This window comes from Anopheles bellator, chromosome 1, assembly GCF_943735745.2.
Source record: "Anopheles bellator chromosome 1, idAnoBellAS_SP24_06.2, whole genome shotgun sequence".
NCBI lineage: Eukaryota > Metazoa > Arthropoda > Insecta > Diptera > Culicidae > Anopheles > Anopheles bellator.
Window position 1 is genome coordinate 24,987,082 of NC_071285.1, and position 25,595 is coordinate 25,012,676.

The 25,595-nt window shown below is 48.3% G+C and overlaps 1 protein-coding gene across 1 annotated transcript in view; it reads right to left on the reverse strand.

Annotated features, from left to right (window-relative positions):
* LOC131205507 (supervillin) overlaps nt 1-25,595 on the reverse strand; it is a 37,034-nt gene that overhangs the window by 5,491 nt on the left and 5,948 nt on the right. The window contains exons 3-5 of the mRNA XM_058197626.1: nt 4,959-5,457; nt 1,038-1,188; nt 215-973 (exon numbers count right to left, since the gene is read on the reverse strand). Coding sequence (XP_058053609.1) covers nt 215-973; nt 1,038-1,188; nt 4,959-5,457 — 1,409 coding nt within the window. The remainder of the gene's footprint in view (nt 1-214; nt 974-1,037; nt 1,189-4,958; nt 5,458-25,595) is intronic.

Consider the following 25,595-nt stretch of genomic DNA (forward strand, 5'->3'; position numbering starts at 1 on the left):
GACGAAGCGAACAGCTCCGGAAGCCTCTTTCTCTTTACTGCATTGAAAGTGACTCTGGTCCGTGTTCTGGGCAGCATCGAGCTACAAACAACTACAAACACGCGTGCGGGAGACAGTTGCTGTTATCTTATACACACTCTCACACACAAACACACATACACCATCCCACCATCACATGTGGGGGATGATGACGAACGACGATGGAGACACTTACTTGCTTCTAGTTTAAGTCTTCGCAACTCCTTGTCGGCGATACCTGTCTTGATTTCGGTGTACTCCGTCTGCAGGTCGTCTCGGGCGGCCAACGTTTTCAGTGGGTTGCGGGACATCGCTCGACGACCGCGCGGTCCTTGCACGACCTTCTTCTGCGTCAGCTTCGCGCCGCTGGTCTTGAGCGTGTCGAGATCACTGAGCGTCACTTCGCCTGGTTCCCCGCTACTTGACGTCTTTATTAGCGAGGAAATCGATGACGTTTTGAAGCTCGAGGAACTGACCGCGCTGCTACTGCTGTGAGTTGCCACCTTCCCGAAGAACTTGCCGAAACTTTCATCGTCCAGCTTCGGAATGGACACCTTCGAACCGAAGGCGGATGAGTGTAGGTCGCCGGCCGTACCGACGGAGACGCTCCCTACCGGTACCCCGGGCACGCTAATGCTGCGCTTCATAAGACTCTCGACAACACGCTGCTGTGGCTGCTGGGGTTGTGGCACAGTAGCGGCAGCAGGAGCGGGACTAGATAGGTTCGATGAATGTTGCTGCTGGTGCTGCTGCTGGCCATACACGGTGGAGGAGGTCACCACGGAGGAGACCATCATTGAGGGGCTCTTGGCGAGCCCGAGCTGCGGTGGGTTGACGCTGCGGAACACGTGCATCGGAGGAGACTGCTTCGTGTCCGACTTGATAAACGGTAACTTGGGCGATTTGCTGGGGACCATGCGGCCAGCAACGGTGAAGTTCGTCGCATCGGATAGTTCTAAAAGAGCAATAAAATGGCGTCATTTTGATCCTCGCTGGGGCTAGGCTTTTCCATCACTTACCGACGCGGGTTTTCCAGTGCTCCGACGATGTCTTGATCTGTCCCAAGCGGTCGGAAATGTTCCCCCCTTCTAGATCGGTCGGCCGACTGAACGGTCGAGGTGAGTTGTTCTTCACCGGGCTCTCGAGGGACTTGGCAACGAGAAGTGCATTCTGCAAATAAGAAAATGTGGAAAAAATTAAAGGAAACCCATTCATAACCCGTGATGCTGTAGAAATGAATGATTTGAAACGCGTGGCACGCGTGGTTAGTTGATAAACCAATTGCCACCTAAGCCCACCACCATCTAGCGGCCCCCTCTGGTCATTCCAGTACCGATATGAAGTGCAAGCAAATACGCTGCAGTGACTTGCTGGCGTTATGAAGCACCCTAACGGAGACACAAAGACCGTCTCGGGTGCCCGTCGTCGCCCTCGCCTGTGAGCGACTCATAAAGACATTAATCGTGCCATTCGAAGGCCGCACGACCGCGCGGACGCGAGACTTCCGAAGAAAAGAAAGCTGAAACACCCCGTTGATGAAGATGCGTCAGTCAATCGGTAGCATTTACCTGCTCAAATTGCCGGTACATTTGATAGCTTTTAACTTTATATTTATTTCACTAATTATTTATTTTCACTATTTCACTAATATTAGTTTACTGACTTTTGATTTACGCTTTACAGCACCTACAGTTAACATCATCCGCGGGTGACATAAAAAAAACACATAAAACCACAATCACAGCCATTAGGGAATAGGTTCCGCGTTTCGCTGCACTCGGGCTATATCAGCACACGGTCGGCCCCACCGATCGATAACACACCACCGCAGATAAGCCGATAACGCGGGCGGGCGGGCGCTTAGCTAAACTCCTGCAGGCACACAACGCCGCCATCGTCGTCCTCGAGAAAGTCCAGCAGGTTCGATATCGAATACTTCCAGTAATCTTGGGACAGATTCTCCGCGATCAGTATTTGCTCGATGTTATCGACGAACTCGCGCCCGTTGTGTAGTGGAGGAGGCTTCCCTAGGGACGGCGGTGGAGCCAGTTGATGGTGCTTCGGGCGAATGACGACACTGTCGTCGTCGTCGTCGTCAGTTCCACTCGCAGCGGACCCATCATCACCATCGCCCTCCTCATCGTCCTGCAGCAGTTCCGATAGCGAAAAGGTGGACAACGTTTTCAGTCCCCGCGCTACACGGTTGTACGGTGGTGGGGGCCGAATCTCCACGCCACTCCTCTCATCCGGGAGCAAATCGCTAACCGACGCATGCTGGGAGTATCGCTTCGGCTGTGCACCATCCGACGACTCCAGAATGTCCTCCACCGACTCGGAAAGGCTCTGCTGGGAGCGTATGCGACGGCGCAACCAGATGGCAGGACCTCCTACTAGTGGTTCGGTCCGAGTGATCGGTGATCCTCCTGGATACTGCCCTGCCGCTGCTGCCGGCGACCGCAAATTTTCCAAGCTGCTACAAAACCGAGCCGGACCAGCGGAGATACGGGAGTTGCTATTGCTGCTACGGAGCACCCTGCCGAACTGGATTGGCGTTGGGACCGACCATTTCTCCTTCCGCCCGACGACGGTCGGTGGTGGGTGGTGGTGATGTTGTCGCTCAAACAGTGTCTTCATGCGCGCCACCACGCTCCGGTTGTGCACATCGCGCAGAATGGCCGAGTCCTCCGCGCTCGGCCCTTGATCGGTGGCTCCTGCGGCTAGATTTGTGGAGCTCCGCGAACCCGTTTGCATTTGGTAGATAATTTCATTCACAATGTTGCTGCACTCTTTCCGATCGAGCCGCCTCGCCGGAGCCCAATCGTCGCTCGGGGTGTATTTGTTGTCTGGCGGGGCACTTGCCACTCCCTGCGTTACGTGCAACTGCTTCTTGTCTGTTGCTGTTGGTGTGTCGCCAGGTACGGTTCGATCATCCTTCACTGGATCTGCCCCGTCTGCAGGTTCTCGGGCGGTTTCGGGACCATTGACAATCTTCCCCGCCGCTGCCGCCGTCGCCACCACCGCTCGTTCTTTGCTGCTGAGCGTTTGGAGCAAATCGATCTTGATCTCTTCGATCAATCGCTGTCGGTCTCGGTTGAGCGCTTCAGCGTGCCGCTCCAAAAGCCGCCTAGCCTCCCGGCGCGTGGTTACGAAGAACTGCACCACGAACTGCACCGCGAACAGTGCGAGCAACAACGGGATGACTAATGTGGCGAGCGCGGTGCCGATCTGGAGTACCACGTCCACACCGGAGACCTCAGTCGAAGACACCATCGGGTGATTCATGATGTTGTCTGCACCGGCCGCTTCCTGCCCTTCCGGATGAGCTGGCGGCCCTGCTAGGAAAGTGAACCTCACAACAGCACCCACCGTTGTTATTTCGGCGAGGCCGAATCTGCGTGATCTTTTCCCGTTGCTTTGCACCACTATCTTCCGCGAGGCCCATCGGCGTCGTCGCGCGGAACACACGCGTCAGCGTCCGATCGCGAACAGGATACAACTGAACCAGTTTGTTGGGTGGCGCACGTTCGCTGCCGCCGCCCCACAGCTCTAACACGCGAATCTTGGAGGATTTTTATACTGCTGCCGCTGCTGCTCGAAGCTTCTCTCTCACTCACTGTGATGCGCGCAACTGAAGCTGCTGCGGATGCGACGACGACTAGAGCCTGCGCGTCAAATTCAAGACCCGCCGGTGTCTCAGCAGTGTTAGTGTGCGCCACCCGACCGGCCACAGCCCTCCGACGATATGCTGATGCCGCCACTCGTGCCGAACACCACACATAAACAGAAGGATTGTTGATATGCGCGCGGACAAATCGAATGGCAACAAGTGATGATGATGATGATGATGATGATGGCGTGATGATTCGCTAGCAGCGGCCCGGCCGATGGTTGTGTACCGTACCGACAGTGGCCTGGCGGTGTAATCGTTTGCCGTACCACCCAAAGAAACCGCGAGCGACTTGATTGATGATGGACCCGCGGACAATACATGCGCCGTGAATGTGGTCGGGAGGGCTCTGTTCCACCAGGCTCTGTGATTTGGAAGCGGGGCTTTATCTTATCGGAACTCTGTTGGTTCGGTGGGGTGGGGTCGTTGAAGTGCCGGACCCCACCCAAACACAAACCTGCCGCGTGTCAGGTGCAGCAGCCGGCAGTGCAAACTAATAATCGCTACACATTATTAGTTTTAACCTGTCATCGGAGAAGGTTGTACTCCAAAAAGAAATATCGAAGAATTAGAACCGTAGAGCACACGAAACACGGTTGTGAACCGAGTTGAACCACTGGGATGCGGGCAGAATGCACTTAATTGATTCCATCTATAGACACACCCAATGCGACTTGCGACAACGTCCCAAGAGCACGTCGCATTCAGTACACGAACGGGTGGATATGCAATGTACGACGAGGGGCTGCTTCACTCCACAACCGAGCAACTATTAAAAACTGAATCTGGAATGTAATGAGCATCGGAAACGAAGAAAACGGAAAACGCACCCCAAACGCAATCATCAGGGCTCTCTTAGTTGCGACCGGTATTTGGTTTCGTTTTCAGAAAGCTTTTTCTCCTGCAAATGGGCGTTAAAAATAATCCGCAACGAACACGCATTGGCAACGGATCTTTCCCCAGCCGATAAAGTGAGCCGATTGAACGGATGGACAGGTATAAAGCAATAAGTGAAGAAGCTCGGACTGAAACGGGTCGGTTCGGAAACCGACACCCGTTTGAAGGGTGCCGACCGGTTGGAGGAAGGGTGGTGGCCGGTTGCCTGCTTTCAAGGTTAAGGCTTTCAATGTTTGGCCAATCAAAATTCCACCGTCGTTTGCCCAAACACACGCGTTCCGCTGGAAACGTAAAACGCCTGAAAGTATGCACCACGCTGAGCGCTGATGGGTGCGACGAAAAGTTGTTAGCGCTGCAACAGCGGTCGGTTACTTACATTGACAAGATTTTCCCGCCGCACATCGTCGGGGACGTCCTTCTTGGATACGCGCTTGCGCCAATCATCCTCGCCACTCTTCTTGAGAGCGGCCAGCCGGTCGGCGATGGACACGCTCTTCACCATCGAGTCCTGGTCGGGTCGCATTTCCTCCGTCAAACACCGGCGCAGGGCACTGAACGCGGGAAATCCACCAAACTCCTCCTGCCCGAAGCTGCTGCTGTTGCTGCGGCTGCTGTTGCTGTTAGGCTCCTGAAGTGTCCCGCGGTTCGCGGCCCGTGCTCTGGCCAGGTCGGCAGCCGCTACAGAGGAAACGACGTTGCTGCTGCTTTTGCCAGCAGCGAACTCATTACTTCTCGCAGCACTGTTGCTGGACGGTGCCGCTGGGTTCGCAACGCTGCTGTTGAGCGCGTTGTTGTGGTAGATGATGGCCGACGCCGGAATGAAGGTGGCTAGCTCCGATTGGCTCTTGCTTTTGATCAACTGTTGCTGCTTGTACCTGCAAGGACAAAAGGAGAGTCGCATAATTATTTGAGACAATGAACTTGAGAAGTGAGGAACGGGTTTAGCTTTCGGAAGTACTCTGATCGGACGTAATGAAATATTCCTTCTCTCTCCAGAGGGAAGACATCTCGAATAACAAACGAGTATTTCCGACGTTCAACAGTAACGCCTGTTTTGTAGGGCGGGCAGCGCAAACGATGGCATCACTGAAGGTGATAACCAAACCAATGTTTACGTTGCCTTCTCGTTTCGTGTGAGATTCGCTCAATGGCCCATCAATGGGTTGAGGTAACCAAACAACTTGTTCCCCACCAACGGGTGCCATGCCAGCTTATGCAACGCGGATTTAACAAACGAGTAAGACACGAGATGCTTGGGAGACACACGGTCGAATGGAATGTTGTCTTTTTGCGTGATATAGGGGTTCGAGACTCACGACCTTGTAGTGGACAGAGAAAGAGTTTCGCACTCAGATTCAGACAGCACCTTGGACCATTCGCCGAGAAATAGACGAATCGGTGGATCGTAGAATGACAGTCTAAGCACAAGCCATTCTTTTTTCCGTTGCAACAGGGCCACATTTCCGATTGGTTCAAAGAAATTGATGTATTGGGTGATACGGATGATACGTTCCTTTAAGTAAAATGATGTACTGTATCTGTTGAGAATGTGTTTTAAATTACACTTGAGACTCAACGGTGACGCCTGTTAACAATGACTGTTTGCCTGTTTTCCCGACCCCGATACACATCTCAGGGCGGTTCGCCTATTCTGGAGAGGCACAATGGAAATGACAAGACGATGACTCATAGGAATTTCGTTCAACCATGGTGGGGCCGCGGGTATAATTTTCATTCCCTTGCTTCCTGCAGTTCATGCGATGTGCATGCTTGGCTGAGCATTACACTATGATGTATTAGCACATTATATGATGATATCACAAGCTACAGGGTGCGATTGAAAAGTAATGAGCCTTATATTTTTTAAGCAGTTTTATTAAACCTTTTGGCTTACACCACTAATATTCTTCAAAATAGGACCCTTGAGCGTCAATACACCGCTGGTAGCGGTCCTTCCACTGCAGGAAACATTTTTTAAACTCATCCGCCGGAATCTCGTTCAATGCGGCTGTCATAGCTTTTTGGATCGCCTCGATGGAGTCGAAACGCCTTCCCTTCAGCTTCCTTTTCACGAGCGGGAACCAGAAAAAGTCTGGGGGGAAAGGTCTGGGCTATAGGGAGGGTGGGGAAGCACCGGAACCCCCATCTTAGCCAGTGCAGAGGTGCAGAGGAAGGCGGTGTGCGCCGGCGCATTGTCGTGATGAAGGGTCCAATTGTTGACGAGGTCGGGCCGAACCCGGGCGACGCGGTTTTTCAGCCGAAGGAGCACTTCACTCTTCACAGGAACTCTTCGCTGATCTCACGCAGACTAGCACGACGGTCAATGTTCAAAAATTCACGAACCCGGTTCACATCTTCGTCTGTTTGTGTCGTCGAAGGCCTTCCAGATCGCTATTCGTCTTCGACGTCCTCCCGGCCTTCCTTGAACAACTTGTGCCACCGTTTTACCTGGGCACTGGACAGAGATTGGTCCCCGTAAGCCTCCTTGAGTAGCCCAATGGTTTCGGTACTCGTTTTGTTCAGCTTTACGCAAAATTTGATCGAGTAACGTTGATCCAACGATCGCTGCATTTTCGCCACTGCAAAATCGTAACACACTTTTAAAACAACTTTCACGCGCGGAGCGATGTTGACTGCACCGCTGTTGCCAGTGAACTGGGATCGGTTTCCCGTGGAAGGGGAAGGTCCAGCCTACATTTTCCCCCACCAGCCGATTCGGTTGGTCGCTTGTCGGACGCTCCGCGCGGGAAGGCTCATTACTTTTCAATCGCACCCTGTATTTGCTGTTTCGTGACAAAAGTCCTCTAACGTGCAAAATATAATGAAATTAAACATCTTACATAATCATAATCATCAAGCATAATCATTAAAATGTCACGTGGTCACATGTTAGTGTCGAGTTCTTTAGAGTTTACGTTCTATTATGTCTACTTGTATGTTTCACACGTCTCAATCGGATTTCCATAAACCTTTGTTGATTTACGTTCCGATACATTATCAAGGCTACAATCAGAGACAAATATAACACATAGCAAAGGCACTTCTGGCCGGTGTAGACAGTTAAAAAAAACTATCTCTTGCTGAGCTTAGCAAACACAAACAAAAGCCACGCGTTCTCTGCGTCCACTTCCTCCCGTGAACTCTTCGCAATTGTGTAATCATCTTCGTCGACGTCTATTTAGTGTTCAGACAGTAATTATCACCCGTAGCAGCGGCACTAGTGGTACAACCAACACTCGGTAAGCTTCCGCTTCAAGCAGTCGGCGATGGGAAAGTCAGAGCCTTGAACTTAAATTGAACATCATCGTAACCCTCCTGCTGGCAAAACCTTCACGACCACCACGAGGTGAGAGAAGTGATGCATTTTCATTAGCCTGCAACCAGCACTCTTCAGAGGTACATATCACCCGCCCATCGAGGTCTGCACGACGCCAAGCTAGCACCTGACTGGGGCAAATGATGGATGCAATTACAATTCCATCCGCAACTCCCCGATTTCGACCGTCAACGAGCTACCGACGGCTCCGCACTACGCCCCAACACCCTCTCGTCAGTTCCCATACTTCGAGAGGATTGGTTTTGCCGCAGTGCCGGCGGAAGGCGAAGCCGTTACTCAGGTATCGATTGCAGTGAGGTGTGTACTCCTCCCTCCGAAAAAGTAATTCACTTCTCGCCGAGCGAAAGGGTCCGGTGGCTACGACGTGGACGAAAGTGAAATACGAAAGTACAAGCTTTTCCAAAAACGAACCGACGAGACCGTGTCTTCCTCCTCATTTCCGGGCGGTTGACGCAAAGAGAGTGGGCCATAACCACACCGTTGATTGGTCACGCAATGCGGCGGACCTCACATACAACCTTTGGTGCCCCCTACGCTCACGTCCGGTTGCCAAACACTCGTTTCCAGTTTCCAGAACTCCCCGAGCTGAACCGACCACCTGCCCAACAGCAAAGCCGCGCGCTGCAAAAAAAGTGGCCCATTTCATTCCGATAACTGAATTCCTGAACAAAAAAAGAAGATTACGGCACATCAATTTGAACATCAATTTACGAGCAGTACCTCGTGTCTTTCCGCTTTTTTTATGTTTTCATGTTATGCGGTTCAATAAATCAAAAGAAGCTTTTTTTTCCAAAGGCCCGAGGCTTCCACGTCTTATTCCCCTGTGGTGATAAATCATCGAAAACATTTGCTTCTTATTTCTAAATACGTCTTGGCTAATTCCCACCGCGGCACAGGAGTGTTAACTCTTTGAAAACCATTTGGTCAAGCTGTTCGGATTTTGTTCAGCACAGCATGAGAGATGTCTTTGGAGGTGAGCCGTCGAAACCCACCTTCAGAACGTAGCCGGGCAATGATAACGGAAGTATAGTTTTTTTAATGTATAAATGTAGTTTTTTAGGACGTAAATTACTGCAACCAAACACTGTAGAATGGAACCATAAGCAGTGTTTGCAAATCCAACCGTAGCGTCAGTTCATAGACAATTGTCAGTAGAGAGGACTGACCAAAAACAGTTGTGTATATTACAAACCAGAAAATATTTAAATGACTAATCAGATTTGTATCGCTTAAAAATTGAAAAGCAAATAAGATCAATATTTGAGTGTCACATAAATTGGGCCAAAACAAGAAATCCGACTTTCGATAGTTTCGATTGCTTTACATACCTTACAATGTTTTACCATAGTCTAGTACATTTGGAAAGGACCTACTAGAGAGGAGAAAAGTGCCGTAAGGGGTCAGTTATGGCAAAAACAGGAAAAATCTCTCACAACAACCTTTGTGTTAGAGATTCAATTAAAATCGGCCCAAAATAGAACGATCACAAAGCCCTTTGTGACTCTGAGAATGACACGTCCTGTACGATTTATAGGCTCTTCTAGAGGCAAATCTATCCAATACTCAATGGTCTGCAAAAGCAAGAGAATGCCTGCAGATAGAAGAGTGAGAAACGCTCAATTCTCACTCAAATAGTTCCCAGGCCAGAAATTTCAAATCGAGACATTAATGCACTGACGTTTTCTAGAGTTTTAAGCCTTCTATATCGCTCATGACGCTTGAGTAGCACGTTTTTCAAACAAAAGACCAGAAATGATTGGCCTGCGGTGCTAAAGAAACGGAATAAATACTTCGTCGACCATTGGTGTGATGGTCAACAAGAGCACCCTGAACATGCGGATGATTTGTTCGGTTCAGTTTGTGTCTACGGCGCCCAGTAAAACCGGAAAAGGGGATCCACAGGCCGGGATGAGCCTGATGAATGTGTGACCACTCGGTATGATGGTTTGCTATTTCAATCTTTCGAGTCTTGAGCAATCGAGTAGAGCATAAAATGTCTATCGAAACTGAATATTTATATACAATGTGAACGGAGTGCAAAATTTTTCATTAAAAATATACCTATGTAGATAGAACAAAGACTAAACTAAACGTTGCGCATAACAATGTAGCTACTCTCGATGCTAATAAAGGGCAACGACCGTCTACTGAACCAACTGGTTTACCCAACAACAGGAGAAAGAGTAGCTTAGAATGATCAGAAAGAAAGAGTGAGAACCAACCAAATGAACCATAAAAATAACTTTTTCGTTTTTCCATCGTTTCCCCATGGCTTCCATCGCATTCCAGGGGCACGAGACACCAGGAAGTCTGACCCAGGATCATCAGTGCGCATCCCGAAGAGCACAGCTGAGGCATTAGTGTGAATTTATGGTCTGCAGCAAAACGTTGAACTTCCGAGTATCCGACATCACGGGGCTAGGTGACGGCTACACACAAAAGGGGTCTCCCCACACTTGAGACAGAACAGACTTTAGAAGATGCTCCAGAACTCCAGTGAAAAAACGCGGAAGATTCTAAGAGCCTGTCTGTTCTAGCCAACCATAATGGACAAAAAGGAAGTTTATTGTTTGGGGGGATCAGCATGCCTTAAAAGGCGTACAATCTCCTTTCAACTGTGATATCCTAATGCTGGTGATAAAACAATGGTGTGGCTTTTAGGAAAATGGGGACAGAGAATGTTTCACACCTTACTCAAATAACACAGAGCGCTCACGCTGCCAACCAACGCGAAACACATCCCAATATTCCGTTTATTTGATATAAAATTAAATGCACCTCACGCTGGCAGTAGGAAGCGAAGTTGACGGCAGTTCAATGGAGATGGTCATGAGTATAACAACGGACCGCTAATAAAGATGCACCAAAACCTGAGGAAAACCATTGCACCGTTTCGAAATGCATTTTGCACATAATGTGCAACCGATTAAGTTTCTCCTCGCGGGACGCCTCTTTCATCGCACACGTGCCGGTGGTCGGCGCATTTAAAAATAGTTAAATGCAACTATTTGTGGCACACACCAGTCGAGTGAGTGAGGTCCACCACACAGTCCATCAAAGTAGAGTTACCGATTAAAGCTCTCAATCGACCGTCGCAAAGAAGTTATCTTGCATAGTGAGCGCGCCCAGCACAAACACTTTCTAAGGAAGATCGGGGGCCATCGTTTGGCAACACAATCCGGAGCACAAAATTATGGAACAATTGAAAAGTGAAAATCAATGCATATCTCTTGACATTTGTTCAAACGGCAATGAGTAGATTGAAGCACACATCATGTATGAAAAAAGTAATGCACTTGCCCTCAGGCACGGAAAGGACATGTAAATATGCTGCTTCTGCAGCCACTTCGTTGCGCTTTTCCCCATCTCAAGTTCTATCCTTTATTAGAACCTGCAAATTGGGGAGGTACGTGGTCTTTCAATACGTCGGCGGCGGGCGTCAAGTTCCCGGAGTCATTATTGTGATTGCTTCGTAAGATGCCGCTCACGTTCCGGATGCTGCTATCAGTGGTCCTGGGTCATTAATCTCGCGCTCAGGACCATTTCAGAACACCGACGTACCAGTCGCCGGACCAACTTTGTCCCCCCGGAACGCGGGGTTTAGCCCATTCGTCAGAAATAGTTTCCTGAGGTCGGTGTATCCTCTCTCTCTCCCTCTCTCTTTCTCTCTAAGGGCAAATGATGCGCTGCGGCGGAGAGCATTGGTCGCCGCCGAGCAGACGGATCGATATTCTCATTCCTCCCACATTCCTGGCAGCATTTTTTGTCCAAAACCAGCGTCTGTTGATGATGCTGGTTGCCTTCCGGGCGGTTGCATGGCTACATAGAAAATATGCTCTCCGCCGACGTTGGCGGGAGATATCGGGACATCGTCCTTTGCACCTGGATTGCACATGGCACAGCCAGCCAGCCAGCCAGCCAGCCAGGCGCAGCGGCGTTACTACACAAATTGTTGTCCGTGGTCGTTGGTCTACAGTGTTAAGCAGAGTATTTGTAAGCACAACAGTTTGCAATTGATTTGAAATGCTTGTAGTAAATGCAACGAAGAGATGTTAATTTCATCTTATTTACCAACTTCTTATATGCATAAATGATTGAAAATGGCAAAAGGAAGCAAATGTTGAAAAAGGAGACAATCAAATAATGGATGAGCCCCGCCGCAATGGGGCTTTACGACAAGGCGTTCAATTGTCCCGTCGAAGGCCTACTTAAACGATAAGGATTTTGTAAGCACCGGAAAAACGATGTGTCTCTGGAGAAAGGTTTCATTATTTATGTGGTAGACTAGGATATTTTGCGCCATCTCTCATGTGGAAAGCTCTTTATTTCCTGTGGGAAGCTTCTTTGACTCATGATAAAATATGGATTATGGTTAAACACCAAACAAACGGAACACATATAAAAAGCAGCCTGTGAAAGGAAACCGGAAACCCACAGTGACGATACAGAAGAAATAATCCTAAGCAGCCTTTACGCAGCCTTTATGATGGGGGAAATATGGGTCTCTCGAGCATTTATTATTCATATAATAGTATGGCTGTCTATCGTTGCAATAAAGTGCACCACTAATGGAAACACGAAAAGCACCTGGACAGCATTACTTGAATAATGTTCCTTTCAGTCCTGATGCTAAGCTAGTGTAACCAAAAACGAGTTAGTTTCTGCGAGGGCCGAAGACTCACACTTTTGGAATCCAATAGTGAAGTAACGGGAATAGCTAACTACGTAAATATTTTCTGCTCAGCTAGCGACGAGCTGATGGTGTTTTATTAACTCTCCAAATTGATGGAACGGTCGTCGTTTCGACGTGCCCATTGGCAGGTGTAACATTGATAATTGAATTTCATTGCTCGCTGCTGCCGACGACATATTCGTCAGAAAACAGTTCCTCTACACACAGCAGGCAGCTGAACGAAACCACCATCGACCTGCCAACAGGCAACATTGACCACATAAGGGAACAGGCACATGCAACACTTGCGCTACTATTTATTCCGCGTCCTGCAACCAACCGATCCGGTGCGGGCTGGAAGATGTGCGGAAATTTTGAATAAATAATCCTCAACGGTCTCCGATTCGGTGTGATTCGAATTGGACCAGGTTTCCCCGGAGATGAGCCAGTTTCGAATGGATAGCTTTTAATCACAATCTTCCTGACCATTACAGCATTTCATCTGAATTCTTTGATGAAGATGGATCCGAAGTCTCTTTTAATCTTAATCATACCCAGAAAGCCAATCATCAGTATGGATGTTTTGGAGAAGCGGCGTAGAAAATTGCTATTGGCTATATCCATTTTGACGCTTTCAATAATATTGGTTTTTAAATTTAAATTTACACCATCATCAAACAAAATGTTACCAAGAAGTATACGCAATATTAACTATGTTCCGTTCGAACACAAGTTACCCACAGAGAAGGTGCCCTTTTCTTAGGTTGGTCAGGAAATTTTGGTTCATTTTTCGTCGTTCCAATTCATTGAAAAACAAGGAACGATGTTCTGAAACCGAATGACCAAACAGGGAACACGAAAATGGAAGCGGAAAACTAAATTTATCACAAAAAAGTCATAACATGACCAAGAAGACATGATGAAGATAATTTGTTCAATTTTCATACATTTAAACATTGTGCGAAATGTTTTCTAGAGAAGGTTGTAGCCCAACTGCAAACAGCAACACGACTTAAGGAAAAACCCCTCTCGGCTTATCACCCCAAGTCTTGACCTTGGTTTGGTCAGCATTAACAAAACGACAAAGCGTGTGTGACATATTTAGCATTTTTGTGACGAATGCAAACCTTTTTTGATGCATCCGTAGCTCTCTGGGAAAAAAAACTACGATAGTTTTAGAAGTATGCCATTCTATCACCACAACAGTATACGTGATTAGTACACGCTTGACTACTGAACTACTGAGCCGTTGACTGTCACAAAAACAAATCACAAATCTTCAGGGGTGTGAAGGACCATCAACGGCGTACTCCACAAGTAAAAACAAAAAATTGGCAACAAAGTACTTTGCGTAGCAGCGGTGGTTTACCACCGCGCGCCGAACTAAATACAAAAATAATCTCAAAAGGCTATCACAAAAAGGAGCAACATTCGAAACATCACGCTGCGCGACGGATAGCGTTCTTGATAGCGCATCCATCCGTTTGATAGGACAAGGCACAGCGCAGCGCGATAGTGGCCAGTGGTTGTGACACATGCGCGCGTTCTACACAAAGGGGGGCTCGACAACCCTATCTCTGGAGCAACCCTGGAACCCCCGATTAGCCCTTTGGAGCAACGCCGTGCACGAAGTGTTTTTTTTTTACCGTACGAAACACACGGTGGCCAAGCACGATAAGTCTCCTGCACCGAGGCAGAAGAAAGTGAGCGCGCGCGAAAAATGGTAGAATAGACATGTAGGTAAGTTTCACCGCCTTTCGTAAGTGGTCGCCGTATAAAAGTGTCGGAACGTTACGAAACCGCGACCAATTGCTTGCCCGACACCTGCCCGATGCGCCACGCCAGCAGCGGTGGATCTGCGGTACGTTCTGGGGGCCATCAGGTGGTTTGATGTGGCGACTTAGGAGCGAGGAGTCTTGAAGTGACCGTCGAGTGCGAGCGAGGTAGTTAGCAAAAGTGTGACGTCCTGTATCGTTGCCTTCTCGTGGCGGGGAGAGTGTAGAGTTCCACGATGAAAGCTCCCTGGTGGGTAGTGCTGTGCGCCTCCATCAGTGCGCTAGTGCTGGTGTTCTGTGTGGTGTTGCGCGTACATTCTCTTCCATACCCACAACGGGACGGTGATCTGCAGCTAGCGAAATTGGTGTGCTTCATTTCAGCCTCGAACGAACAGTACGACTACGACAGTTTACGGACCGGGCTCTGCTCCCATATTCTGCTGATCGACCTGATGGGGGTCAGCAAGGACGGTGGCCTGGAGCTACTGCAACCGTCCAGCCGTGCGCTGAGTCTGTTCGGGAAGTTGAAACAGCGGTTCGCGGAAGCTGGCGATGAGGCCAGCTTCATCATATCGATCGGAGGGGTAGCGCAAAAGTCGTCACACTTCTCGAAGGCCCTGCGAACGATCGACAGCCGGTACGCGCTGTCGGACGAGCTCATGTCGTTCCTGATCAAGCACAGCCTGGACGGAATCGATATTGCCTGGTTCTACCCGGCCCAGTTCGGTGGCGTGGAGTCCGATCGGGCACACTTGGTAGTGTTCCTGGAGGAGCTCTACCTGCGCGCCAAAGCCTGCGGTACGTTGCTCTCGCTGACGGTCGGCGTCGATCCGAAAGACATCGAGCTCAGCTACGATGTGCCGCGCATCAACGAAGTGGTAGACTTTGTGAACTTGCTCACCGGGGATTACCACAATCCGGTCGCTCCGAACCACATTTCGCCGCTGTTCGGCCTGGATCCGAAGGATCGGTTCAATATCGTACGTAAATAGGCTCGTGTCCAGTCCCTGTCCCTTAAACTTACTTTTCCCTTATCTGCTTACTTCTCTCCTTCTAGAACTACAGCGTCTTGTCGTACATCGAGGCTGGCCTAAATCCTCGCAAGATCGTGATCCTCAACTCGTGCTATGCGTATTTGTACGTTTCGCGAGCTGACCGAGAGAACCCGTCGTCCACCAAATTGAAGGCGGTGATGCGTCTCAGCTTCCTCACGGCACGGGAAGTGATTACTAGGGAGTGCTTTCACACGTCCTGGGATGACACGCGGCTAGTGCCGTATGGAACGCTCACCAAGGGAACGACCAAGAAGTGGATCACCTACAACGATGTGGAGTCCATTTGGCGAAAGGCAGAGTACGTGCTCCATCATCAGCTCGGTGGTATCGGGTTGTTTAGCATCGATCACGATGACTTCGGCGGTCGGGCAGGCTTCGGTCGGTACCCGATACTGCGGGCGATGGTTTACATCATACATCCCGAGCTGTTCCGTTTGGACAGTAACTCGGAGGAGTCGGTGGAAACTATCCTGTGTCCATGTATCAGTAATGGGACAACAACGGATATTCCGGAATATCCATGCGCAACGATCAGGTAAGTGGAAAGATTAAAATAAGAAATTCTTGATCGACCATCCTCTTTAAAATGTTTGTCACCGCCCTCATAATCGCAGCGATCAATCGGAAGTCGGAACCAAACAGAGGTATTCCCAGGCAGAGCTATTGGATGATCGGGCAATCAGCTGCAACGAGCAGAGTTTTGAAGATGTACATGCAAACCATTTTGTGAATTTGCACGACTTGCAACTACAACCATATGACCGCCCGGCTCCAATAGCTTTCATGGACCCGGAGGATTACGATAGTTCTCTAGACCTACCATTCATCCAGACTGACAATCGACCATCAGGAATCGACAGACTAGAGCCAAGTGAAATGCAGCCTTGTGCGTCCTCTAATAACCGTTACATGAGAAGGATTGACGCTCAAGATGGTAGAAGAGAACTTTTCGCCGCGGTTGCATCGACCGGAGCACCCGTTTATGCTTCCAAAGAAGAGCCCATCCGTCAGGCATCGAACGTACGGTTACACTTGGTGAGCACTTCAAACCCACTCGAAGGGCCGCCGCCGGTCTACCATCCCCAGTCTGTACCACTACAGCCGCTGGTTCGAATAAACCAGGACCCGGACCCGTACTCGGAAACGGAGCCTCCCATGGTACTGATCACACCCAAGTTGTCTTACACGCGACGCCCCTCAAAGAGACCAAACACGCACAGGCGTTCGAAGTCTCGCCAAAGGTCAAACTCGGGTAGGAGTGGAAGAAGAAGTTCCACAACAACGGCACCGCAGCACGTTTCTGCTCCGGCGGCAGTAGAGCAAAAAACAGAACAACCTCCAACAACAACAGCGACAGCAGCCGCAACGGTATCAGTACTGTTCACAACAACCAAAAGTGCTCCGGTAGCGGCTACCGACACTCCGTGTACAGTGACACCTGTCCCCAGCGTGGCAACAACGACCACTCCCGACGAACCTGCGATAGACACAACAACCACAGACCCCACTGTTTTGGTGACGTCAACAGAGCACAAGAGTGTACCAGAAACGACAGTGGTGCCCAGCACAACAGCGAATTACTCAGCGAACGACACAAGCGCTTAGATTTACGCCCCACTTTAGTGTACCTTTAGCCATACTACTTTTGGGTTTAGTTATTTATAAAGAGTCTGATAATGTTTGTGCTATCTCTAGGGTTTAAGTCGCAATGTTATTTATTTTATCGAGCAGGGAAGTGTTTCGACACTTGCACCGTTGGAATGAAATTTTGTCAAATAAACGTTTCGAAATCACGGGAAAATAATGCTCTACACCGTCAAAGGCAAACTGATTGAAGTAATTTATAAAGTCTACATGGACTTGGACTTGGACCCAATATTTTCGGTCGATACTTTCATCGCAAAGAAAAAGCTCCATCGTTTCTTTCCACAGTCGGAACATAATTGCTAATTACGCTAATTAGCGGTTAATCTTAGTGAACTTCACCACTAGACTCTTGTCACCAAAAGTCATGCTAACGATCCAATGGTGCTGATGCAAACATATAAATGTAGACCCCCGTCAAATGAAGATGTGCAATGGAGCAAAAGTCACGAGTATTACACACGAAACAGATATTGCTACGTTTTGTGAGCAAAGCACAGGTCAACAGCGAAGGGATGTAGGGCTGCGGCACGGTTCAATGCGCGATGAACACGACCCTTCGACTCCGTTAAACTCTCCTCTTCAATCTCCACCAGTCCTTCTCTTTCCCACACGATTTTCCACTTTCGACGACGTTCTCCAAAACGTGACGTACCACGGGACGGATCCACGGGAATTCGTCGGAAAGGAGGAAATTGTGTAGAAGGATTATCTGAGGTGCATATTTGCATTTAACACAACACAAACAGCAACACATGGCCATGGTGGTGCCCAACGGCACGAGAAACACTGTACTAAGTGCGCGGCTTGACTTCTTGTACCTAAATGGTGTGCCGCTTGACGGTAGAATCTCCTTGAACAGCATGCGCCGTTCGTCTGTCTGTCTGGCGGCTGCTGTTGCCGTGAAGCATGACCTTTTATGGTGGGACATATCATTTTGTCAGTGTTATGCTTTGCTATTGGCGGTATTGGTAAACAGGGAATTTCGCTTTCCGGATGGCCTGCAAGTAGTGGTAACATCTTAAACACGCCATACCATCTAGCGTCTTGGCCGTTCAGCGTATAATTATACACTCGAACCTGAACTTGAAGAATAAGAAATAGTCGCAAAGCGCCTGGCGCCAGCTGGAGGTTGTCCTTCGAGGGTGATACCACTACCACGGAGGCAAGGACGACGGCGTTGCCTTTTGTGGGTGCCAGCGACTGCCAAACAAGGAATGTCCAGTGGTGAACGGTGCGCGTACGTTCCGTGACAAGGTAAGGAGAATGCAACACATAGAACCGCGCGCACAGATGGCATCAACCCGTCCGTAATAAACCGCGGAATCGAGATTCGGGGTTTCCAGCCCAACCAGACACACCACCTTCGCAGCAGCGGGGCGTCAGAAAGTGGCCTTAACTTACCTAAAATAGGAAAAATAATCAGAAGAATGCATGAGCCTTACGAGCGACACGCAACACATTTTTTAGTTCCATCCTTATTAATGTATTCGTTGAGTCGATAGATAGTAGGGTTTTCGGTGAGGCGTTCCAAGTATAAGATCTAGCCACAAGGGTTTTTGCACTAAAGTTCTGCGTCATAACCCTTTGTTTGGGTCAACTAAGCATTACACGTGATCTTGCGTAAAGCGGCAACGTTCTACCGGATTGGACCACCGCGTCCTGTCGATGATAACGGAAAATCCGACAGTGAAATAAGCTAAACTTACGCAAGTCACAATGCATTGCCAGGTAAGCGGTGTATGCATAATCCGATAACCGAGTTACCGTCAGACGGCTTAGAGGAATTACCGATCGATCGGACATTATTGCTTCCCCGTACTTTTGCAACCCACAACTCAACACTTTTGCAACAACCAACACAACTGAACCAAGTAATGAATTTCGGAAGAATCGAGGATTTTCCGAAAAAGGAAACAATAACAATATATTTTCCCATGACAGATTTAGATTTTCAATTCACTTTTCTCAATTTTCTGTCGTAGCCGTGACATATTGGGGGCCAGAATCCGGTGGCACGAGCATCGCACATAAACTCTCTACGGAATGAGCGCACGAAACTATGGCCATAAATCAGATCGCCATCGCTACGTTACTTTCACGGCCAGGTACTTCAAGTTGAGACTTGAAGTCACGACCATCTCTTGTCACACAAATTGATATGGGGCCAGGACAAAAGGTTTCATTTTATGTTTCCGGAAGATCCCTGGAAAGCTGATTTTGGAAGCAGAAGGCTGCTTTGCGTTTCTATAAATTACGAGGTTTTCAACTTCGCAGCCATTCTCTTGCAGCTTTGCAACTGTTACCACACGAAAGTATCAATTTATCTTAACCATTTCCATAAGATACAAGAATCTATCGATAGCACGGTGTTGATGGGGTTCAGCATTACTGCGAAGTGAACGAAAAGTTGAATATAATGTCACTGGCATGATAGAAAACGGATAGCTGAGTGAACAAATCAAAGTGTTTCAAACGTGATCCGTTTCGAAAAATGGCCAAAGATCCCCTGTTTGGTGGAAAATTATCTAACATCAATCTAACAAATTGTGATCAATCGGCGCAAAGCTCCAGCATCATCATAAAGCATTCAAAATAAATAAAAGATAGTTTTTTTAATCGAAAGACCAAATGTTTTTAACAAATAATGCAAAACCTTGCCAAACGAAGGATAAATCGATGTAATTCATATTTTTCATATTCATGGTACAGTCAGTATAAGAAGTATAAAACAAATGACTTCCACGAGCTCAATTGCTACCAATTTTTGATGTGAACATGTGACTTTACAAATCTCGATAAAAATCAATAGAAGGGTCGACCATGGGTGAGTCATGTCTCCTTGTCACTCGCAGTTAATCGCGACGTGCTGATTATCATCACGGATTAAAACCGATTCGAACCCACTTCCATTCACCTAGAAATTATGTCAATTGCAACGTTTTCCGGATTGTTACGATAGTGATTAGTTACGATAGCGATAGTTTGAACACTTGGATTTTTTGACTTTTAGAAAACATGCAATCCAATTACTACTTTGGGTCATGCAAAGCACTTCGAAACGCCACACCGTATTATTGGTTAAGCATCGCTCGTTAGCTAAACTAATCAGCCTCGCGAGTGAGTGAGCATTAGAAAGAGATTCAAGCGGATTTGGAATAACTTGAACGCTTTCAGAAAACTGCGCCGTTTTGCGCCCAACCACGTGTGATGCAACCCTATAAGCTGTTGAAGAGCCAGACCCAGCACCCGACGTTTTGTGGCCATAAACGCGCTTCAGGTAGCTAGGACGCTGCGTGTAAAATGATGACCAGAGTGACGTCAGCGTGCGAACGGAAAGACGGAACTGAGAATGGTTTGAACCATTCCACAAATTGCTTCATGTTCCGCAGCGGTGCAAGGGAGGAACACGGGAAATGACGGGAGATAAAAATCAACAAAACGACGCCAATCTTATCAACAATCTGAACAAGTTGCCGACGCCGCGCCTCGATGGTGTGGTGTCCATCCATCCGGCAAATGGTGAAATTTCACTTTCTACACGCCATGAAATGTGGAGTACGATCGTGCGACAGAAGATGGGTCTTAAGGCGTTCATTGGAACGCCAATCACACGTCTCGAGCCATCGTGTCTTGGCCGTGCCGTGGCGTTGGTCCAATTTCTACGATGTCGCGACGAGTCGTTACCGGATGAAGCTCTCTTTTTTTACACCACTTTTGTTACATTATCGAAACGATTTTTGCACGGATGTTAAGAAACTGTTGGTACATGACACAAGCAACAACAAAAAAATGGGACGTTAATTTGCTTTACATCACATGTTGTTGAACTGTGCTCTTGATTGTGCGCTGCTTTAATCAGAAAATCATAAAAAGAGCTCAACAGATGATTTTTTGTTTCGATGGAATTTGATCGATTGGAAACCAGCCCTTCGGCGTGAGAAGCGAAATAGTCGGCGACTCTCTAATCGGAAAAATTACACAAAAAGTCTCTTAGCGCTCATCCGCCCCTGTGATGCGAATGATTTTAATTTAGCAACCAAAACCGAAAAAGACCTTTGACAGATGACGGATAGATCAATCAAGATAAACTTAATACTTTACATCCGCTAGCCGTTGAAGTTACACGGGGAACGGTTTGGAAATAGTATCTTTCTATTTACACAACTTCGGCGTCAAGATGGGAATTATGTAATTGGTCTCTCGCAGACGCTCGGTAGCGGCGATTTGCGGAGATACTCGCAACGAGCAGAGCATATCCGCATCAAAATAAAGCTCGCCCTCGGAACATTGATTGGTTCGTCGTGTATTTGACCAGGTATGTTTTTCGTGGTTTTACCCAGGAACGAACAGTCGATCTTCGCTCAGGCCCAAGATCCGGAAGGCGAATGACGATAAGTGGAACACAGGCCAGAACCTCGAAACACTCGCGGCAAAGGGCCGCTGGCGCAGCTGTTGGAAGAAACCCACTCAACGATCAAAACACGCGGGTCGATAAATGCCAGCACGATCAGAGTATGCTCTCGTTCGATCATCGGGGAGCCCCCTCGCCGAACGTTCGCCCTACCCGGCAGTTCCCACGGCATCAAATTCCAACAGCCCCCTTGCGCCTTCTTACAGACCCCCTTTGCTTTGGGGTGTCGCGTGGAAAGTCGAAAACATGGAAAGGAAAAACCCGTTCTAGGCACGCCGAGTGTTCTCTTAAACCACCACCACCATCAGCAGGGCAGCCTGGCTACGATGAGCTCATCGCGCGCAGCTGCAACAAAAGTCGATACAGACCCCACAACCGGATGGGTCCATGTCTCGTATACCGCCTCTCTCGCCTGCCAGCCTCACAAACCCCGCGCTGTGCCGGCATCGCACTAATTATTACTTAGAACGATTGAAACCGGATCTCGGAATCGAGTGGAAAGTGAAGGTTGCTTCTGCTAAGCGAATTGCCCCGCCGGTATGTGTGTGTTTAGATAGTTTCTTAATGGAAAGAAAACCGAGAAAAGCTTCTTCAATTAGACATGTCGGGCACGGGTGCGGGGTTCGATTGTAATTAGTTGTTCGCTCCCCACAAAGACAGAAGGGCCCTTCTTGGGGAAGGTTTCTAAACAGATACTGCCTCAGAGAGCTATCTAGTCGTTTCGTGTATGTTGGTACTTCGGATAGATCCAAACACGCTCATAGCCATTGCCTTCGCCTGCAGCATCCCTCAATTGATAGGAAATTTCCATTGTGTGGCATTTCTCGGTCGCCTGATCGAAATGTTGCGATGAATTAGAAGAGTTGATGACTATCACTTTACGGTACGGGAACCAGTCCCTGTTACAGTCACTCTGCGACGATTCACTCGTACTTTTATAGTCTTGATAGCTCTTAACATCAGAATCATCTTCGAAGATAATATGAGCTGCTGTTCTTGGTGTTGCTCGTGCAGTAGTAAGTTAATGTATCTTTTAAAAGTCACAAAAGTTTGATTGATTTTATATGCTGAGAATACTTTCAAATGCGACCTTTGCACAGTAAGGCAGGAATTGCCACACATTCTACGTCAACATGGAGCGCCAAAGCAAATGCATAAAATGTCTCTGGGACCGACGATGGCTGCACCCCTTTTTGGCGTTAGGCATGAGCTAAATAGACCGGTTTTCGTCGTGTTTTATGGAGATCGCTATGCAGCGCAGGTGGTGACGCGGGGTCCTTGCGGGCAGGTGGATGGCACAATGGTTCTCAACTCCACCAACCATGCAGAAATGCTATGCAAATGCTCCCAACAACGATGGAGAAAAGTTTCTCAAAGTACGTGCTAAAGTCGTCCATTGGGGTTGTTGCGGTCCTGGTGCGGACCACACAGGTTTCCCACAGAGCGTCAACATAATTATATTCATGATTAGGGTTTTGTGGTCTAATCGATATGAATTCTGATGATAATTTCGCTTGCCATTTTCGTGCCCGTCGGATTCGGAATATTCGAAACAACGAACGAAACAATGGCACAGATACCGACGTTGAGAAATGAAAACTCCACACGGGAGTAGTATGTTTTCGCCCCCCATTCGTATTGGGATCATCAATGGGTTTATGTTATACTGGGTTTTCATCTTATCAACCCTCCCCCAATCGATACGCACGAGTTTGGAATACTTAAATCAGCATATTCCTGTTCGTTCCGCTCGTCTTCCCGACCCAGGAGGGTAATAATTTTGTGCCACCATCGGGCGCCACAACCCTCCACCGAGGAAATAATTTAAACGTACCACCGCGATCTGGGAATCCTTGCAGCACATAGTATCAGGGAAACGTGGAATTGATACCGGTCAAATCGCGCGATTTCCCTGAAGTCGGTCGTGATACACGTTTGCAAATCAACATCTCTTCTCTCGATGCTCTGACTACGCTCAGTGTACTGTTGCCAGTTTGTTAAAAAAAACCATCAAACCAATCAACGATGAATGCGGGTGATAGGTACGTTTGGTGGTATTGCATTCGTTTGAATTTAAAGACAGCAATTCCGTCGCGTAAACGGAACAGGTTCCAATCATGAAAGTGGCGGAGATGTTCGATGAAAATGTGAATTAACTGAAGAGGTGACGCTCGCAAAAGGAGCTATTTTTTAAGCCAAACAATTAAAAGTGTGAACAATCACCACCCGATTCAATTTAAACCGGTTTAGAAATATACATCAAAATTTGTTGAAATATAACGACCATCGGTTACGAAAGTGATGGTTTTTTTCACTATAAATCTACAACAGACGGTCTGAATCCGTGCAGCATTATTCAACATTGATCTCATGTCTACTAGTCTCTGCAAAGATAAAAAAGTTGAACCACAACCAGAATCCCTTATGAAAAACGCATTTCAAAACGGCGCGGTACGTTGCCCAAAACCCCGACTGGTCTAATTAAATTGAATGAATTTCAAATGAAGCAAATTAAACTGGCAAAAACTAGCTATTAAAACCGCATCTGATCGTAGTCATATTTGCTTTTTTTTGCGTTGGACTGCGATTGGCTGGCTTAATCCATCGACTCTGAGAACCATACGTAGGGGTTAGGCACGATCGAGTGAAATAAAGAATAATGCTTCGCTCGATTATGGCGCGACGGCGCGTAGGATTTAACACGCGGCGACCATTAGAAACCACCCGTCGCTGGAGCGTATCGATTAGTTTGTTGTTTCTGTCTACAAACCCAAACTTTGAGGTCGCCAAGAAGTGGGTTTTCTCGCATAAACACCTGGCAGTTCGTGTCTGCTGTTCGTAATAGCTAACAACCCACGACCGGCGCGCAATATATGTCGCTTCGGTGAACCCTTCGCCGCCATCAACGAACCCTCCTCCTTTTCTCGCGTAAGTTGCATCGGATTGTTTGCGCAATGGTTGCTTAAGAAACCCGCCTCCGGTTGCGCACCTTAATCGCGGCACAACGGGTTGAGCTGGTACGGCTCTCATCAGACCAGACTGGCCGTCGGTCTTGTCTGGCCGCCAACGGACGCGTCGTTTGAAATCCAGACACTAAGCTGCCGGCTGACCGAAAAACTCGTTTGGCCGCGTCCGGCAGCGATGGCGATCCGGAATCCGGCCAGCAACCTGCACACAAACGAGACGCCACGAGACGAACCGGTTCGCTGCAGGTTCTTTGGGAGGTTGATTGGGGCGGAAAACACCATAAACGGCGGATGGGACGGCATCCCGTTTTCGGAGGAGGCGAAACATTTTTCGTGATGCTAAAATTATTTGCTGCAGCCGCCTTTTTAGACCCGTTGGCGTACTCATGTTTCTACTCTTCAGACCGTGCCCCATATGACACCAGCGCAGTCAAGAATTCTTCATGGTCCACTCACAACGTCTTAGTCTCGTTTGAAGTGAACTAGTTAGACGATTTAGTTGACCGGTGCGTAAGCTGGTGTATTTTAAAAATATCTGCAAACTGCAACAAAATGATCGCCACCACATATCATCGAACCTGTGTGCACGAGAAGGAGCACGCGAAATGTCGCCAACAAGCTTCTTTCTCTTCTGCTTTACGAAATGCGTGCGAATCGGAAACGAAAGCCCTACGGTGGCATTTATTTTTGGGAATCTTTCAACTGCGTCGAGTGCGTGCGTTGGCATTTGCAGCGACAACGCGGAATGCTGATTTTGCTTAGTTTGTAACGCGTGTGCTTAAAAACGGTTTAATTTTAACTAGCTTAATCACCGAAAGCGCACGGCCATGAAATGGTATCTCCTCTTTGGCCGAACTGTTGTTTGGTCGTCGAACCAGCGCCAGCAAGACGGCGTAAAACCAGAGAGACCAATGGTTGCAAAATTCGCGACGCGACAGCGCTTTTGGGGATATTTTGTCCACCGGGCACAATAGAAACATAACCTGCGTTGTATATTTTCGGGAACTCGAAATTAAAGCCGGCCATTGGTGTTCGATGAAGGGCTATTGAGGCAATGTGAGCAACGTTTCCGACCGGCACACGGGGAGGATGATTGTGCAGAACTTTGTTCGTGGTTTCTTATCATTTTGCTGGCGACTGTATACCCGCC